The 18,955-nt window shown below is 46.9% G+C and overlaps 2 protein-coding genes across 2 annotated transcripts; both read left to right on the top strand.

Moving 5' to 3' along the window:
* Nucleotides 1-808: 808 nt before the first annotated feature.
* Nucleotides 809-3,071, top strand: MYCTH_92812 (uncharacterized protein; the record flags this gene model as incomplete). The annotated part of the gene is made up of 3 exons (XM_003661705.1): nucleotides 809-991; nucleotides 1,862-2,279; nucleotides 2,335-3,071. 3 exons carry the CDS (start codon nucleotides 809-811, stop codon nucleotides 3,069-3,071), a joined length of 1,338 nt encoding a protein of 445 aa, XP_003661753.1.
* A 13,166-nt stretch (nucleotides 3,072-16,237) lies between these two features.
* Nucleotides 16,238-18,544, top strand: MYCTH_79026 (peptidase-like protein). Its single transcript, XM_003661704.1, has 5 exons — nucleotides 16,238-17,267; nucleotides 17,328-17,346; nucleotides 17,422-17,612; nucleotides 17,685-17,756; nucleotides 17,827-18,544. Exons 1-5 carry the CDS (start codon nucleotides 16,306-16,308, stop codon nucleotides 18,446-18,448), a joined length of 1,866 nt encoding a protein of 621 aa, XP_003661752.1. The 5' UTR covers nucleotides 16,238-16,305; the 3' UTR covers nucleotides 18,449-18,544.
* The last annotated feature ends 411 nt before the right edge of the window (nucleotides 18,545-18,955 follow it).

Raw genomic sequence — 18,955 nt, 5'->3', positions numbered from 1 at the left:
GTGACCTCTAGTCCTTGCCTAAGGTCTGCTTTATATCTATAGTTTATAAAGAACGGTATAACTTTAATTGTTTCCGTTAACGTTATATTATAAGCAAGTTATATTATTAGTAATAGTATAACCTAGTTATCTTACTAGTAGTTAACGTAAGAGCGGAGATACTACTTAATAACTTGGTTTAGTCGCTCCGTTTATCCGTTAGTCTATAGGTAATATACTATTAATAGCTTACTATTGACGCCTAATCGTTATATTAACGCTTGCTAGAACTTTAATGTAAACTTAGTATCTCTATCGGTAATCTATTTTTATAGCTAAGCATATACTAATATAACTTGCCGATAGATTACGTCTACTAGCTATTTAGTGTCACGATTTGGCTGCATAAGGCGACCCGGCAAGGCGCACAGAACCAATCAGGAACCACAAGACCTAAGGACCAATCAGGAAGTGATCGCAGTGATCGCACTTCGATCAAGACGAGCACTTGGGTAACGATCGCAGGATCGCAGCAGCGATCGCACGATCAAGACTCAAGGGGGAAAGGACAAGGAAATTGTATATAGTCACTCGTTCTGGCGAACTCTGGGAGTTCACCAGTGGTAACAATCACAATCACAGTACTCATACCAAGCATTGCTGATTACTGTGAGAGACAACTCTAAGTGTTGTTGTGAACCCTTTGGCTTCACCGAATCCCTCAGACGACCTGCCTGCTTGTCCCGCTTCACCCACCTCCGTCTGGACCCTTTCAGAAGCAGTCTGAGTTGGGTTCGTCACACGTTGTTACCACTCCCTTTGTTCTGTCATGGTTCAGAACGGAGGTGACTTCGACCTCGACATCGACATGGCTACCAACATCACGGCCGAACAGCTGCTCGCTCAGCTTGGTCAACTCCAGCAGCGGATCCAGGAGTTGGACCAGAGAGACAAGGCTGCTCAAGCTCGAATCAAGGAACTCGAGAACCGCGAAAAGTACTCGCAGAAGTTGGTCAACGAAGCCTACGCCAAAATCGAAGCGCTCGAGACCGCCAAGGCGAGCCGCATCAAGATCGAACCACCTGGTAAATACGGAGGAACCAAGGAGGATCTCGCAGGATTCCTGACAAACCTCCGATCCTACTTCCGGCTCAATGACGACAAGTTTCCGGACGACAAAGCCAAAGTCCTCTACGCAGCCACGAGACTAGAGGGCAAGGCACTCAGATGGTTCGAGCCTACGTGGAACGACTATCTCACGGAGGAAGACGAAGACGATCGAGACGCGTTTACACGGGCAGTCTTCCGATCTTACGACCGTTTCGAAGAAGAGCTTCGGAAAGTTTTTGGCGACAAAGACGAGAAGATTCATGCGCAAGAAAGACTCGCCAATCTCCGACAGACCAAGTCAGCAGCCTCCTACGCCGCACAGTTCAGACAGGACATGCTCAAGTCTCAGCTTAACGACGAGGCGTTGATGCAACTGTTCTACAACGGCTTGAAGGAAAAGGTCAAGGACGAGCTGTACAAGTACGATCGGCCTGAGACTCTGGATGAATACATCGCGCAGGCCATCAGGATCGATGATCGACTCTACGCACGAGAGCAGCAGAAACGAGGTCGAATGAACGGAACCACGGTTAAGGCCAACGACAAGAAAAAGCGAGCGTACGTTAGTACCTCGTACGGGACGCACCCCGGAGCCATGGATGTGGACGCAGCGCAGAAGCAGGACCAGAAGAAGGCGACCAAAGACAAGTCCAATGTTACCTGCTACAACTGCGGAAAGAAAGGGCATTACAAGCGAGAATGCCGGAGCCCGAAGAAAGAATGGAAGCCAGTCCCTGGAAAAGAAATCGCGGACATCGACGAAACCACCAAGAACGTCACCGAAGTAGCAGCCACGAGCTACGAAGACAAGGACAGTGACACGGACAGTCTCGGACACGACGGCAACGGTGAAGACGAACAAGCACCGTACTCCGAACTGGTCACTGTGGACCCAGAGACAGGTCTTGCCGAATGGGACATGGCAGGAGAGTATGCGCCGCCAATTTCGATTCTCCCAATCTTGAGGCAGTGGGGTTTCACAGTCACGCAGAGGCGGGATGGATCGTGGACAACCGACACCCAAGGAATCGAAAGACCCGGACCCAATGCTCTATTCCTCCAGGAACGAATCGAATGGTACCGCAACGAAGTTTTCCGACTCAACACGGAACTGCGCGAACGGGATGGGCGCTTGACTCGACTCGCCCAGCAGAGCGATGAGATGAAGGACGAAATGAGGGAACTCCGACGTATCGTGGAAACCATCAAAGGGGAACAGCCTGTGACATATGATGGGCCCGATAGCTACGCCGAAGCACTTTGACGATCAGCAACTCAGCAACGATGTGCGGAACCCAGAATACCAGTTCATGCGCGCGAACCGCGGAAAAGATGAGCGTACGTGGGAAAGCTACTGGAAGAAACACTCCTATGTCAGCACTGGAGTACCTACGGTCCACGTACAATGGGAAGGATTCGGGAAAGAGTTCCAATACCTTCCAGGCGACGCCACGCGACTGCACCCTCGACATGAGGCACATGCGCAAGTGCCCTGGTTCCAGTGTGTGGCACACGAATGCCGATACCACTTCCGCGACAAATTCGAAAACAACCACTGGCCGACCCGACAGGAGAACGGGGACGGAGGCTTGTGCCCTGTGGAATGGGTCTACGATGCAGGAAACAGAGAGGCCGAATTGCTCTGGAAGATCGAAGCCCGCGATCTAGAAGGCATCACGGTAGTTCCAAGACGAGCCTGGCCTAGGCACTGCGGAACAGGACGAGACACATGGGACTCGTGCCGGAGTAACGACTGCCTCTATCACGCGGACGAAAAGAAATTGCGAATTCGGGAGCTTCAGATGAAGCTATGGCACGCACGACGAAAAGCAGAACGGACCCAATGGTGGGAAGCTGCAAGCACTCAATGGCTCACAGAAATGAGCACGATCGACGAAGCCGCTATCAGCCGAACAACCGAAGAGGTCAGCACTGACCTGGGAAACGGGTCAGGGCCCTTCGAGGGGCCCGGAAACCATTAACGCCCGCGCAGCGGCGAGTGGTAGCGCAGTACAGGAGGAACTGGCGCAAGAGACCACTATACCGAGACCTCCCGGCAGAAACATGGGAAATCGCCGCAATCTTTGGACGACGGCGGCAAGACAAGCGGCTGTGGATAACAGCACAGTGGAAACAGCACGAAATGCTCGCACTAGTGGACAGTGGAGCAGAGATGAATCTGATTTCGCCGACACTTGTGAATCAGCTGCGGATACCCTGGAGAATGAAGCGGAAGCATGGCATAGTCAAAGGGCCATTTCCGACGCAATGGGTACGCAGGGAGACCGAACCGATCGACATCACTGTGGCAGGGAAGACCACAGCAGTCGTATTCAGCATCGTGGACATGGGCAACGACAAAGACATGATATTGGGGTTACCATGGCATGAAGATTACGACCCGGACATCAGCTGGAAGAACGGTGGCCACCTGCGACCCCGAATGGAGTCGTATTCGACCAGCGAGATGGGGAGCGCGCAAGGATCGCGAGCGGACGATGCTCAGAGAAAGGCATGTCCTACGGATCCACCGCAAGAGACGGACAGTGGCAGGCAGACCACTACGGACTCTGGAAGAAGCGGCATAACGATACCGACGTTGCGACAGGAGGAACGAGCTGAATCGCCGATAGCTGTTCTCTCCGTTGACGAATGCGGAGCACTGCAATGGGAGCAGTGGGTTGAGACAGGAGAAATCGCCAGTATCGCCATGGACGGAACCAAGTTCGCATACTACCAGAAAACCGAGAGACGGGACAAGACTGGGGAAGTACCGAAGGAATACGAAGGACACCCAGCATTCGAACCGAAGCATCTGGAAGGATTACCAGAACACGGCCCATGGGATCACGAGATCAAGCTCAAGGAAGGAGCACGACTGAAGTTCTTCAAGATTTACCACACGAGCCAGACACAGGACGAAGAACTTAAGCGATATTTGGAGGAGAACCTTCGAAGAGGACATATCCGCCCGTCGACATCGCCAGCAGGCTACCCAATCCTGTTTGTGCCCAAGAAAGACGGAAAGCTACGGTTATGCGTCGACTATCGGCAACTCAACGAACAGACCGTGAAAAATCGATACCCGTTACCGCTGATCTCACGGCTCCGAGATCAGTTGGCAGGAGCCCAATATTTCACGCGTCTTGACTTGCCATCGGCCTACAACCACATACGGATCAAAGAAGGCGACGAGTGGAAAACGGCCTTTAGGACACCTTATGGCCACTACGAGTACCTCGTCATGCCATTTGGACTTACGAACGCGCCGGCAACGTTCCAAGCCCTGATTGATCAAGCTATCCGACCCTTTCTCGACAAATTTGCGGTATGTTATCTCGACGACATACTCATCTTCTCCAAGACGATGGACGAACACCGGAAGCACGTAAAAGCAGTGCTGGACGCGCTGCACGCGTACAAGCTATCAGTCAACAAGGGAAAGAGCGAATTCCACGTCAGGAAAACGGTGTTTCTGGGATACGAGATATCCCCAGGACAAATCCGGATGGAACCTTCAAAGGTTGAAGCTATCAAGAATTGGCCACGACCGACGTCAGTCACGGAAGTACGAAGCTTCATCGGATTTGCAAACTTCTACCGGATGTTCCTCAGGAACTTTGGAGCGATCGCACGACCTTTGCACGAACTTACCAAGAAGAACGCTGAATTCCAATGGGAAGAGCAACACGAGCAGGCATTTACGCAGATTCGCGACGCCATCACCGAGGATCCAGTACTGGTACTGCCAGACCCCAAGAAGCCATTCGAGGTAGAAACGGACGCTTCAGACTACGCCATCGGAGGACAATTGGGACAACGAGACGAACAAGGGAAGCTACATCCTGTAGCCTTCTTTTCAAAGAAGCTCGATGGACCACGTCTCAATTATCCGATCCACGACAAGGAACTACTTGCGATTGTCGAAGCTTTCAAGGAATGGCGACCATACCTCAGCGGCACGATTGAACCGGTACAAGTATATACGGATCACAAGAATTTGCGATACTTCACGACGACGAAGGAACTCAACGGACGACAAATACGATGGGCAGAATTCCTCGCGGAATTCAACTTTGAGATCCGCTACAAGAAGGGCAAAGAGAACGCACGAGCGGACATCTTAAGTCGACGAACGGATCACACGGAAGGACGAACGGGAACGACACCACCGTTGTTCAAGGAACGGACAGACGGAACGCTGCATCACGAGACGCAGACACCCGTGGAAGACGATCCACTTGACTCGTTCCTAGAATGCTGCGCAATCTTTCGAGAAGAAAGGATCAACGAGGCACAGTATCAAGCAGCACCCGGACCAGTGGTACCTGACGGAGTAGAAGAGAAAGATGGGAAACTCTGGTACCGAGGCAAAGCGTACATCCACGACAAAGGTCAACAGCTGCGGATGATTCGAGAACTCCACGAGTCGAAACTCGGAGGACACAAAGGAGTTACGAAGACTGTCGCACAAGTCAAGAAACACTACGACTTTCCACAGTTGACGACACGAGTTAAGGAAGTCGTACGGAACTGCGACATCTGCAATCGGAGCAAAACGGCACGACACAAGCCGTACGGGCTACTTCAGCCACTACCAACAGCTGACAAACCATGGAGTTCAGTTACGATGGACTTCATTACGAAGCTGCCAGAATCCAAGGACACAGCCACAGGAGTGACCTACGACAGTATTCTTACTGTAGTAGATCGCCTGACTAAGTGGGCATACTTCTTTCCCTACAAGGAGTCCTGGACAGCGGAACAGTTGGCAGACGTGATCTATCGGCAAGTTGCATCAGTGCATGCTTGGCCGCAAGAATGGATCACCGACAGAGACACCAAGTTCGCATCGAAGTTTTGGCAAGCGTTAATGCAACGATTGGGCGTTAACAGCAAGCTGTCAACGGCATATCACCCACAGACTGACGGACAAACGGAGCGACTGAACCAAGTTGTTGAGCAGTACCTCCGTTCTTACGTCAACTACCAGCAAAACGACTGGGTCATGCTGTTGCCAACAGCACAACTCGCTTACAACACGACGCCAACGGAGACGACCAAAGTCACACCGTTCTTCGCGAACTACGGATATGAAGCAGACCTTAGGCAAGGACCAGAGGTCACAGTGCCAAGAGCAGCAGTCAAAGCAGAACAGATGCACGCACTGCACGAGAAGCTCAAGAAGGAACTCGAGTTTGTCAAGACCAGAATGAAGAACTACTACGACAAACACAGGCTCGAGGGACCTCGCCTAGAGAGGGGAGATAAAGTCTACCTGATCGCACGAAACTTACGAACCAAACGACCAAGCACGAAGCTGGACTTCAAGAAGGTCGGACCCTTCGTTATCAAAGAACGAATTTCGACATCCAACTACCGACTATCGTTACCGTCATCTATGCGACTACGGACGGATGTTTTTCATATTTCACTTCTCGAACCAGCACCAAAGAACGCCAAGGTTGCCACGCACATCGAAGCAGAGGACGAAGAGGAAGAATGGGACGTCGAAGAAATTCTGGATTCACGCATCATCAACGGAGAACTGCAGTACCTGGTCAAATGGCTTGATTTTGGGCCAGAAGACAACTCATGGGAACCAGTTAAGAACCTGAGTTGCCCCGAGAAACTTCAGCAGTTCCACCAGAGGAACCCTGACCGACCGAAAGCGACGAACCCGAAACCAACCCGAAATCGGCCAGCAAGGACGGATCCAAAGGAACTTCAGGATACACGGCATCCCAAAGCTGTCCGAAATCGGCGGACAGGCGAGATGGGGTCGAAGAAGACGCAGTAACCCCAGAAGCTTCCGCTGCCACCGCCGCCGCAGCCTCCTCACGTTCCACTCGCTCCAACTCCTCCACACTGTCGATACCCCGAGCAATAGCCCTCATCATCTTCTCAAACCACATTCGCTTCTGTTTCCGGAGACGAAGGACCCGCTCCTCAGCAGCCATAAGCTCATCCTCAAGTTTTTGATGCTGAGCCGCAATAGACCGAAGCTGAGCAGGAGAAACGCCAAGAACGTCACAATTCGAACGCTTGTTGCGAACGCACTCTGCGCATCGAGAAGAATCGCTTTTCGAAACCTCGCACGAACTAAGGCCTTTGGACTCGCACGGCGTACAAGGACGCATCGTTAAAAGATTATCCGAGGAGAGAATCGCGGCCAGGAGATGGTTGGCACGAAGAGTCGACGCAGCAGGTTTAGATTTCGACTTCTTTCTCACACGATCAGCCATCTCGACAACATCGTGGGAAGGCAAAGGAAGGAAGAAACTGGGAAACGCAATTACGTACAGACAGGGGATGATGGCGCTATTTGAAACGGACCGGAGTCTTTCGAGGACGAAAGACCTGAAGGAGGGGCATCGTGTCACGATTTGGCTGCATAAGGCGACCCGGCAAGGCGCACAGAACCAATCAGGAACCACAAGACCTAAGGACCAATCAGGAAGTGATCGCAGTGATCGCACTTCGATCAAGACGAGCACTTGGGTAACGATCGCAGGATCGCAGCAGCGATCGCACGATCAAGACTCAAGGGGGAAAGGACAAGGAAATTGTATATAGTCACTCGTTCTGGCGAACTCTGGGAGTTCACCAGTGGTAACAATCACAATCACAGTACTCATACCAAGCATTGCTGATTACTGTGAGAGACAACTCTAAGTGTTGTTGTGAACCCTTTGGCTTCACCGAATCCCTCAGACGACCTGCCTGCTTGTCCCGCTTCACCCACCTCCGTCTGGACCCTTTCAGAAGCAGTCTGAGTTGGGTTCGTCACATTTAGCTATCTAGGAATCCTTATAGAGAAAGAAATATACCCATTTAGTTAGGTAAACTACTATAATAAGAATACTATCATAGGTCACTCCTATAGCTATATCCTTAGATTCTAGCAGCTTTATAATAAAGTCTATTATAACTAAGCTCTATAGTTAATTAGCTATTAGTAGTAGCTAAAGTAGCCTATATAGCTCATATTATACTATTTTGCTTTAGTTATAGATATCGTAGTTCTATATAACTTCCTTAACTTGTGCCGTTAACTATAGAAAGTTATAATGTTTCTTAACTTGTACGATAGTCTTTGTAACTCCTTTGTATCCTCTAAGTTTCGACTCGTAGAGTTCTCGAATTATCCGTAGCTATTAATCCTAGTCGTAGATATATGCTTTGCCTTGATACTAGAGTTTCCTATCTCTTTCTTCCACTCTATCAGGTACTAGTAGTCTAGGTACTGCTTAATACTATGCCTTGTTAGTCCTTTCTTCTTGAAAGATTATATAATACTTTAGGAACAAGTCAAGTAGATTATCTTCTACAGGTATCTACGTTTCGTAATATAGCGTTCCGTCTATCTGTTCCTTAAATAACGGTAGTATCGTTCCCGTTCGTCCCTCTATATAATCCGTTTGTCGGCTTAAAGCATCTGCTTATACGTTCTCTTTGCCTTTCTTATGGTAGATCTTAAAATTAAATTCTATAAGGAATTCTACCTATTGTATTTATCGTCTATTAAGCTCCTTTGTCATTGTAAAGTATTATAGGTTCTTATAATCCATATATACTTATATTAGTTTAATTGTACTACTAAGGTATAGTCGCTATTCCTTAAAAGCTTCGATAATCGTAAGTAGTTCCTTATTATAGATCGGATAATTAAGATGTAATCCATCGAGCTTCTTTGAAAAGAAGGCTATAGGATATAGCTTCCCTTATCCGTCTCATTATCCTAATTGTCCTCCGATAGCATAGTCTAAAGCGTCTGTTTCTACCTTAAATAGCTTCTTAGGGTCTAGTAGTACTAGTACTAGATCTTCGGTAATAGCGTTATAAGTCTATATAAATGCTTACTTATATTGCTCCTCCTATTAGAATTTAGCGCTCTTCTTGGTAAGTTCGTATAAAGGTCGTATAATTGCTCTAAAGTTCCTAATGAATATTTGGTAGAAATTTGCAAATCCGATAAAGCTTTATATTTCTATTACTAACGTTAGTTATAGCTACTCTTTAATAGCTTTGACCTTTAAAGGTTTTATCCGAATTTGTCCTAGGGATATTTCGTATCTTAGAAATACCGTTTTCCTAATATAGAATTCGCTCTTTTCCTTATTAACTAATAGTTTATACGTATATAGCACGTCTAATATTGCTTTTACATACTTCCGATATTCGTCTATCGTCTTAGAGAAGATAAGTATATCGTCGAGATAATATACCGCAAATTTATCAAGAAAGGGTCGGATCGCTTTATTAATCAAGGCTTAGAACGTTACTAGCGCGTTTATAAGTCTAAATAGTATGACAAGGTGTTTATAGTGGCTATAGGGTGTCCTAAAGGCCGTTTTCTACTCGTTACTTTCTTTAATCTATATATAGTTATAGGCTGATAGCAAGTTAAGATACGTAAAATATTAGGCTCCTACTAACTAATCTTAGAGCCATAAGATTAACGGTAATAGGTATTAATTCTTTATAGTCTGTTCGTTAAGTTACCAATAGTTAATATATAACTATAGCTTTCTATCTTTCTTAGGTATAAATAGGATTAGGTAGCCTATTAGCGATATTAACAGGCAGATATATTCTCTTTAAAGGTTCTCCTCTAAATATCGCTTAAGTTCTTCGTTCTATATCTAGCTCGTATAGTAAATCTTAAAGAACTTTAGTTATACTCCTTCCTTAAGCTTGATTTCGTAATCCTATAGGCCGTGTTCTAGTAATCCTTCTAGATGTTTTAGTTCGAATGCTAGGTATCCTTTATATTCCTTTAGTACTTCCCTAGTCTTATCTCGTTTCTCGGTTTTCTAATAATATACGAACTTGGTTCTGTCTATAGCGATACTAGCGATTTCTCTTATCTCAACCTACTACTCTAATTGCAATGCTCTGTATTTGTTAACGGAGAGAATAGCTATTAGCGGTTTAGCTCATTCCTCCTATCGTAACATTAGTATCGTTATACCGCTTCTTCTAGAGTCTATAGTAGTCTGCTTGCTACTACTCGTCTCTTATAGTAGATCTATAGGATATACCTTCCCTTAAGTATTGTCTGCTTGTAATCCTTGTATACTCCTTATCTCGCTAGTCAAATATGACTCTATTTAGGGTTATAGGTAGCTACTATTCTTCTAGCTAATATCTAGGTTATAATCTTTATATTATAATAACCCTAATATTATATCTTTATTATTGCCTATATCTATAATGCTGAATATGACTACTATAGTCTTTCTTACTATAATAATATTAATCGGTTTAGTCTCCTTATATACCTATTATATTAGAAATAGCCCTTTAACTATACTATACTTCTACTTCATTCTCTAGGGTATCTATAGCTAATTTACAAGTATTAGCGAAATTAGATTTATCTCTGCTCTACTATCTACTAGTATAAGCATTTCGTACTATTTCTATTATACTATTATCTATAATTGCTTGTCTTGCTACCATTGTCTAAAGATTGCAGCAATTTCCTATGTTTCTACTAGGAGGTCTCGATATAGTAGTCTCTTATACTAGTTCTTCCTATACTACGCTACTACTTGCCGCTATATAGGTATTAATAGTTCCTAGGCCCCTTAAAGGGCCCTGACCCGTTTCACAGGTCAGTGCTAACCTCTTCGGTTGTTTGGCTAATAGCGGCTTTATCGATCGTGCTTATTTCTATAAGCCATTAAGTGCTTACGGCTTCCTACCATTAAGTCCGTTCTACTTCTTATCGTATATGCTATAGCTTTATCTAAAGCTCCTAAATTCGCGATTTCTTTTCGTCCGCGTAATAGAGGTAGTCGTTGCTCTAGTACGAGTCCTATATGTCTCGTCCCATTCTATAGTACCTAGGCTAGGCTCGTCTTAGAACTATTATAATGCCTTCTAGATCGTAGGCTTCGATCTTCTAAAGCAATTTAGCCGCTCTATTTCCTATATTGTGGACCTATTCTATAGGGTAGAGGCTTCTATTCTCATTTCCTTATTAGGTTAGCTAGTAATTATTTTTGAATTTGTTATAGAAGTAATATTAACATTTGTATACTATATACTAGAACTAAGGCACTTACATATATACCTTATATTAAGGGTATAGTTATATAGCATTACCTAATAGGTATTAGAATTCTTTCCTAAATCCTTCCTACTATATATAGACTATAGGTACCCTAATGCTAAGGTAATAATGTTTCTTCTAATAGCTTTCCTACGTATATTTGTCTTTTCTATAGTTTATATATATAAACTAGTACTCTAGGTTCTCTATATTATTACTAAGTTACTAGTTATTAAAATACTTAGCGTAACTATTAGGCTTATTATATATTATAGGCTATTCTCCTTTAATAGTTTCTACGATATATTAGAGTTCCCTTATCTCGTCCCTTATCTTATTACTTTACTAGGCAAGTTAAGTCAAGCGCCTATCCCGTTCACATAGTTCTATATTAAATTAGAAAACTTCATCACAATACTATTCGATTTATTCCTAGAGGAATAGAACATTAGGTCTAGGTCTTTTAATTCCTTAGGTATCGGTTGTCTACGATCTATCCTACCTCTATATAACCGTGAAACCCTATTGCCTCAAGGCTAGGAGAATCGAAATTGGCGATATATACTCTCCTGCCGTATCCTATTTAGCAAGACCTATCTCTAGGTCCATAGTAACCAGTTCAGAGTACAGTGCTTATTCGTCTTTACTATTGCTATTATATCCAAGACTATCTATATCACTACCCTTGTCTTCGTAGCTTATAGCCATTACTTTGATAACGTTCTTAGTAGTTTTGTCGATAACCGTAATTTCCTTTCTAGGGACTATCTTTTACTCTTTCTTTAGGCTTTAACATTCTCGCTTATAGTGCCCTTTCTTTCTATAATTATAGTAGGTAACATTAGACTTATCTTTAGTTATCTTCTTCTAGTCCTACTTCTATACTATATTTATATCTATAGCTCTAGGGTATATCCTATATAAGGTACTAATATCCGCTTACTTTTTCTTATCATTAGCCTTAACTATAGTTCTATTTATTCGGCCTCGTTTCTACTACTCTTATATATAAAGTTAATTATTAATTCTAATAGCCTATATAATATATTTGTCTAGAGTCTTAGGCTAATTATACTTATATAGCTCGTCTTTAACCTTTTCCTTTAAGCTATTATAGAATAATTACATTAATACCTCGTCATTAAGCTAAGACTTAAGTATATCCTATCTAAACTATATAATATAAGAGGCTACTAACTTAGTCTATTAGAGATTAGTAAGTCTTTCTCATATATAAATTTCCTTGTCTTTATTGCTAAAAACCTTCTAAAGCTCTTCTTCGAAACGGTTATAAGATTAAAAGACTACTTATATAAATATATCTTAGTCATCTTCGTCTTCCTTAATAAGATAGTCATTCTATATAGGCTTAAACTATCTAAGTACCTTACCCTCTAGTCTTATAACTATATAAAAGACTTTAGCTTTATCATCTGGAAACTTATCGTCATTAAGCTAGAAGTAAGATTAGAGGTTTATTAGGAATCCTACAAGATCCTCCTTGGTTCCTCTATATTTACTAGGTAGTTCGATCTTAATACGGCTCGCTTTAGCGCCCTCGAGTGCCTTGATTTTAGCGTAGGCCTCGTTAACTAGTTTCTATAAGTACTTTTCGCCATTCTCGAGTTCCTTAATTTAAGCTTAAGTAGCCTTATCTCTCTAGTCTAACTCCTAGATTCGCTGATAGAGTTAACTAAGCTAGGCAAGCAGCTATTTGGCTATAACGTTAGTAGCTATATCGATATTAAGGTCGAAGTTACCTCCGTTCTAAACTATAATGGAATAAAGGGAGTAATAGCAATGTATAACGAACCTAACTTAGACTTCTTCTAAAAGGGTTTAGATAAAGGTAGGTAAAGTAGGATAAGTATATAGGTTGTCTAAGGGATTTGGTAAAGCTAAAGAGTTTATAATAACACTAGAGTTATCTTTTATAGTAGTTAATAATACTTAGTATAAGTACTATAATTATAGGTTACTATTACTAGTAAACTCTTAGAGTTTACTATAATAAGTGACTATCTATATATATATATAATTCTAGGATCACTAGTAGTTGTGGTAATCCTCTATACTAGCTTACTTGGCTCATGTCGTAAGCTAGTGATCCTCTGCTAGGATTATTTCTTACTAAGTGTGATCCTGTCTAGATTGGTCTATCATTCCTTTGGCTTAATTGGCCCGTTTGTGCTAGTGGCTTAGGCAGCATCTGTATGTATATTTCCGTGACATTCTTCTTTTCTTTATAGTGTATTAGTATTCTAGATCAGGCGTTAAAGGAGGGATAGAGGTTTTTATCCGGCCTATTAGGTATGGTTTCCTTTGTATATAACTAGAGAGGCTCTGGCATGCTTATTAGCATAATGGTATAGGACTAATAATAATAATAATAATAATAATAAGCTTATTAAAAAATATCTCTAATTCTTCTACTTATTATTTAGCTAAAAGTTAGTTTACTTTAACTAGTTTAAAGAATATTAGCTAAAACTATAGATAATCCTATTTCTAATATAACTACTAGTACTTATTAATAGAAAGGTAAGGAGGATTATAATATACCTATAAATAGTTAGTAGTATCTTAGAGAAGATCTTTAGTAGCAAGAGAACTAGATTTAATAAGCTAGTATACGTATCCTTCGAAGGCTAAATCTTTATTATTTCGAAGTGACTAAGGTCTTTTAACTATATTATTACTAGTAGCTAGAAGTCTAGTATCCTTTAAAGACTTTAAATACTAGCTAACCTAGGTCTTTCTAGTCTTAAATAGCTAAGCTGTATACTAAATACTAGGTTACTTTCTATAAGGTAAATAGCTAGTTTGGTAGCGAGCTTAAGTGGCAAGGAGCTATTTAGCGGCCCGTATATTAGCTGGTTCCTAGATTTGGTTAGTCAGAGGTATCGTATATAGGAGAGTAGGTTTAACTAGGCTTATGGTAGTGGTTATGTCTTCGAGTATAGGGAGTTGGCTGGTAAAATTAGACACGGATTTGGACGCGTACCTGTCCGGCCATATTGGCATGTCCGGGGGTTTTGGCCCCACCTGTCGGGAGACAGGTGGTAGTCTTGAACTAATTAGTCAGCAACTAACCACCGGGTACTAGTACTGCGTAACTTCCACTATACTAAGAGCCGCCGAGGATGAGAAACCACAGCTGAGGTCCACCGAAGCCTCCACCTCCATTTGGTGCAACTTGCTCCTTTTGTGTGTAAAGCGAGGAGGGTCAACCGCGATGCCGTTCCTGAATAAGCCTGACAGAGATTACTGGATGGAGAACGCTGGCTCAAACACCCACAGGTGATTCAACGAGAAACTCCAATGGTACGGAAAAATACACAGTTCAACGTCGACGCATTGTTTCTTGAGAATCCGGCCGGTGACTGCCTTTAGGTGCCAAACCCGCGCATAACTCCTACACCCCGCAAGTACGGATTTTGGTCTCCTAGCGGTGTGAGCTGAATGTGGCGGGCTGATGTTTCGGGAAAGAGCTCAGTGGGAGAGGGCATGAGAGACACAGCTCTTGGGGAACGGCTGTCGCCGACCATGAGAAGCTCTTGCCTCATTGGTCATCACGATGAGCACTGGGTGGTTCAAAGACCGTCTGAGGTGTCCCAAATGAGTGACATGTCGAGCGAGTCCGGCTGATGGACGGATACCAGCTATTAGCTGTATTAGTCCGTCTCATCACCGACTTTACGATTTGAGGGAAACCTCTTGGCCTTGCGAAGGAACCTTGCCGCGCACCACCGATTCCATGGTCCTGCCTGTAGACAATGAAACAAAAGGGAGCCGCTGAACGGGATCCTTGATAAGTTGTCTTCATGGTTGATCCAGGTAAAACCTCAGCGTTCCTGATGAACCGATATGCTGCTTTGAGTTATGCATGGCGTACAAGCAATGCAGTCGCTCTTGTAGTGATCAGGGGATCGGACTGCAGGAGCCCCAAACCAGATCGAGCTGCTGGAAGTGTCGCAATGTGACCATAGGAGAGCATGGACTTTACTTCTTCTGTATTTCATCAACCTTTAGCCGAACACTGGAGGAGGAGAAAGGCATTGCGAAGTTCATGGCCTCGGGCACATCCAGAGCAACACCTACGACGATGACATTTGAGCGGTCATTTATAGATCCTCATTGTGAGGGTCGAAAATTAAATCATGGTTCCATGTCAATTACAACATTTCATTGCATGTCCTTCGAAGCAACTAACCCACAATTAAATCCGCGGGCTCCAAGCAGCATATCTCTCCGTATGTCACAGCTGCTGTTCCGTGGCCTGGATACCAACAGCACCGTCAGAGAACAACACTGCAAGGAATTATGCAGTGTCCGCAGGATCCGAGCTCTGTGTGTCTCCTGGGTTGTTTGCGTTCTCGGCTGGGCCGGAGTGCGCAGGCTTAATCAATTTAGTTATTATTCACCTTCCTTCTGCTCGTAGATTGCCTGCAGCCTACCCGCAGCCTACCCGCAAAACCTCCCCTTTTCGTTCTTTGCAATCTCCACTGCTCCTCCGTCATGCCTCGGTCCGTCGTGCGCCTGACAGAGCTTCGCTAGCGGATAGAATTCTTACTTGGATATTTTGTCCAGCACGAAATCCAAGCGAGCTTCCTAACGCGGCAGCTCAGACGCTAATTAATAGCGGAGGCCACGGCCGGCATCGCGCTCCGCAAACAAGCTCCCTGGGCACTGGGTTAAGCTTTGTCGGCACATTGATCCGTGTCTCCTCCCTTTGCTGGGCAAGTGTTGGAAGGCTCCACAATGCCTCATAGGGTGAATTCCGGAATTGCCATTGGCCAATGCAGCCGGCCCCCTTGTGTGATCCCAACCACAAACACGCGGGATATCTGGCCGAAAAGGGAAGTTGAGAACTCTGGGCAACGGCAATCCCCATCTGCCCCTGCCGTGCCGCGAAGTGTAGCTGAGTGTAACCACCACCCCTCCCCAGTAGGCAAGAGCAGATCTTGGGATGGCGCCCGTACGCAGTAGACGCTGCAGGCGCTCCGACCCCGATCCCAACGGTCTTTATAAACCCCCTACCTCCTCCCCATTGCACACAGGGCTGCCTGCTTGAGTGTTACCCACAGTCATTACCCTCCTTCCCACCTCGCTCCATTCCCAAACGGCCGTGTTTCGCGGCCAGAAGCAATAAAGAAATGCTTCGAAACATCTTCCTCACGGCAGCCCTCGCCGCTTTCGGCCAATGCGGTTCCACCGTTTTCGAGTCGGTCCCGGCGAAGCCCCGCGGTTGGACGCGCCTCGGCGATGCATCCGCCGACCAGCCGCTCCGCTTACGCATCGCTCTGCAGCAGCCCAACGAGGACCTGTTTGAGCGCACCCTATATGAGGTTTCGGACCCGTCCCACGCCAGGTACGGCCAGCACCTGTCGCGCGACGAGCTCTCGGCGCTGCTCGCCCCGCGCGCCGAGTCGACGGCGGCCGTGCTCAACTGGCTGCGCGACGCCGGCATCCCCTCCGATAAGATCGAGGAGGACGGCGAGTGGATCAACCTCCGCGTGACTGTGCGCGAGGCGTCCGAGCTGCTCGACGCCGACTTTGGCGTCTGGGCCTACGAGGGCACCAACGTCAAGCGAGTGCGCGCGCTGCAGTACTCCGTGCCCGAAGAGATCGCCCCACACATCCGCATGGTCGCGCCCGTCGTCCGGTTCGGGCAGATCCGACCGGAGCGCAGCCAGGTGTTCGAGGTGGTGGAGACGGCCCCATCGCAGGTCAAGGTGGCGGCGGCCATCCCGCCGCAGGATCTCGACGTCAAGGCCTGCAATACCAGCATCACGCCCGAGTGCCTGCGCGCTCTGTACAAGGTCGGCTCGTACCAGGCCGAGCCGAGCAAGAAGAGCCTGTTTGGTGTCGCCGGTTACCTGGAGCAGTGGGCCAAGTACGACCAGCTCGAGTTGTTCGCCAGCACGTACGCCCCGTACGCTGCCGACGCCAACTTCACTTCGGTCGGCGTCAATGGTGGAGAGAATAATCAGGGCCCATCCGACCAGGGCGACATCGAGGCGAATCTGGATATCCAGTACGCCGTCGCTCTCTCGTACAAGACCCCTATCACCTACTACATCACCGGGGGGCGTGGGCCGCTCGTTCCGGACCTTGAGTGAGTACAAAAATCACCCGAGCATATTCGACCTGGGAACTGCGCTAATACCCGAGATAGCCAGCCGGACCCGAATGATGTATGACATCTTTCCCCATCCCCAATGCGCCAATGCTTCGCACGTCGTTCGTTATGTGTGCTGACGATCGCGCAGGTTTCCAACGAGCCGTACCTGGAGTTCTTCTCGTACCTTCTGAAGCTGCCCGACTCCGAGCTCCCGCAGACCTTGACCACCTCCTACGGCGAGGACGAACAGTCCGTCCCTCGCCCCTACGCCGAGAAGGTCTGCCAGATGATCGGCCAGCTGGGCGCCCGTGGTGTGTCTGTCATCTTCTCGTCGGGAGAGTAAGTTGCGTTATGCCTTCTGGGGTAAGCAGACTACGGAGAGTGACAAAAACCACTAACATCGCCTCGCAGCACCGGCGTCGGATCCGCGTGCCAAACCAACGACGGCAAGAACACGACCCGCTTCCTGCCTATTTTCCCTGGGTAAGCCTCCTGCTTTCTGGAGAGGCCACGGGGTCGTGGAGAACTAACAGTTGCGCGCCCCATTTCACAGAGCATGCCCATACGTGACCTCTATCGGCGCCACCCGTTACGTCGAACCCGAACAGGCCGCAGCCTTCTCCTCGGGCGGCTTCTCCGACATCTTCAAGCGCCCCGCCTACCAAGAGGCCGCCGTCAGCACCTATCTACACAAGCACCTCGGGAGCCGCTGGAAGGGTCTGTACAACCCTCAGGGCCGTGGGTTCCCGGACGTCTCGGCCCAGGGCGTCGCCTACCACGTCTTCTCGCAGGACAAGGACATCAAGGTCTCGGGTACCAGCGCGTCGGCGCCCCTGTTCGCGGCTCTCGTCAGCTTGCTGAACAACGCGCGCCTTGCGCAGGGCCGGCCGCCGCTCGGCTTCCTGAACCCATGGCTGTACTCGGAGAAGGTGCAGAAGGCGGGCGCCCTGACCGATATCGTCCACGGCGGGTCGAGCGGGTGCACCGGCAAGGATATGTACTCGGGCCTGCCGACCCCCTACGTGCCGTACGCCAGCTGGAACGCCACCCCTGGCTGGGATCCCGTCACCGGCCTGGGCACGCCCGTCTTTGACAAGCTGCTCGAGCTCAGCTCGCCCGGCAAGAAGCTGCCGCACATTGGCGGCGGGCACGGGCATGGGGCCGGCGGGCACTGAGGGTGATTTTTTTTCTTCTTCCAGGTCAACTTATAGTTTTGTAATGAGCCATCTGCCCGTAAGAAGAGAAAATGCTCTTCATGCGATTCGTCTCCCTCATTGTCTTGCATGTGTGAAGCGACGTGGAGAAGGACATGCGATTGGTGACCATTGAGCTGAGGGTTTAAACAGTTGGTAGTACTCCGTACTCTGTCCGCGATCGGAAGTTTTCGGGCCAGAAAAGCGCAACTTATGCAAGTCAGCCCCACCTGCAAGGACAACTGAGGAGTGCTCGTGGAGAGACACAGCCTCTCCTCCGTCGCAGTGTAGGAAGCTTGGCCTGTATTGTAGGAAGCTTGGCATGTATGTACGGATTACTCCGCTCAGGTACTCAAACTGTGAAAGGTCACATGGCTCAATCCTGTCGAACTGGTAATTACACGCATGAGGGTATTTTTGGAAATATGCTTCCTTTGGGTCCAGACTCCGACTTGGCTTCGCAGTAGTGTACGGATGTAGTTAATGTTT

This window comes from Thermothelomyces thermophilus, chromosome 2, assembly GCF_000226095.1.
Source record: "Thermothelomyces thermophilus ATCC 42464 chromosome 2, complete sequence".
Lineage (NCBI taxonomy): Eukaryota > Fungi > Ascomycota > Sordariomycetes > Sordariales > Chaetomiaceae > Thermothelomyces > Thermothelomyces thermophilus.
Note: the sequence above shows the minus strand (reverse complement) of the source record. Positions and strands in the feature narration are given on the sequence as shown.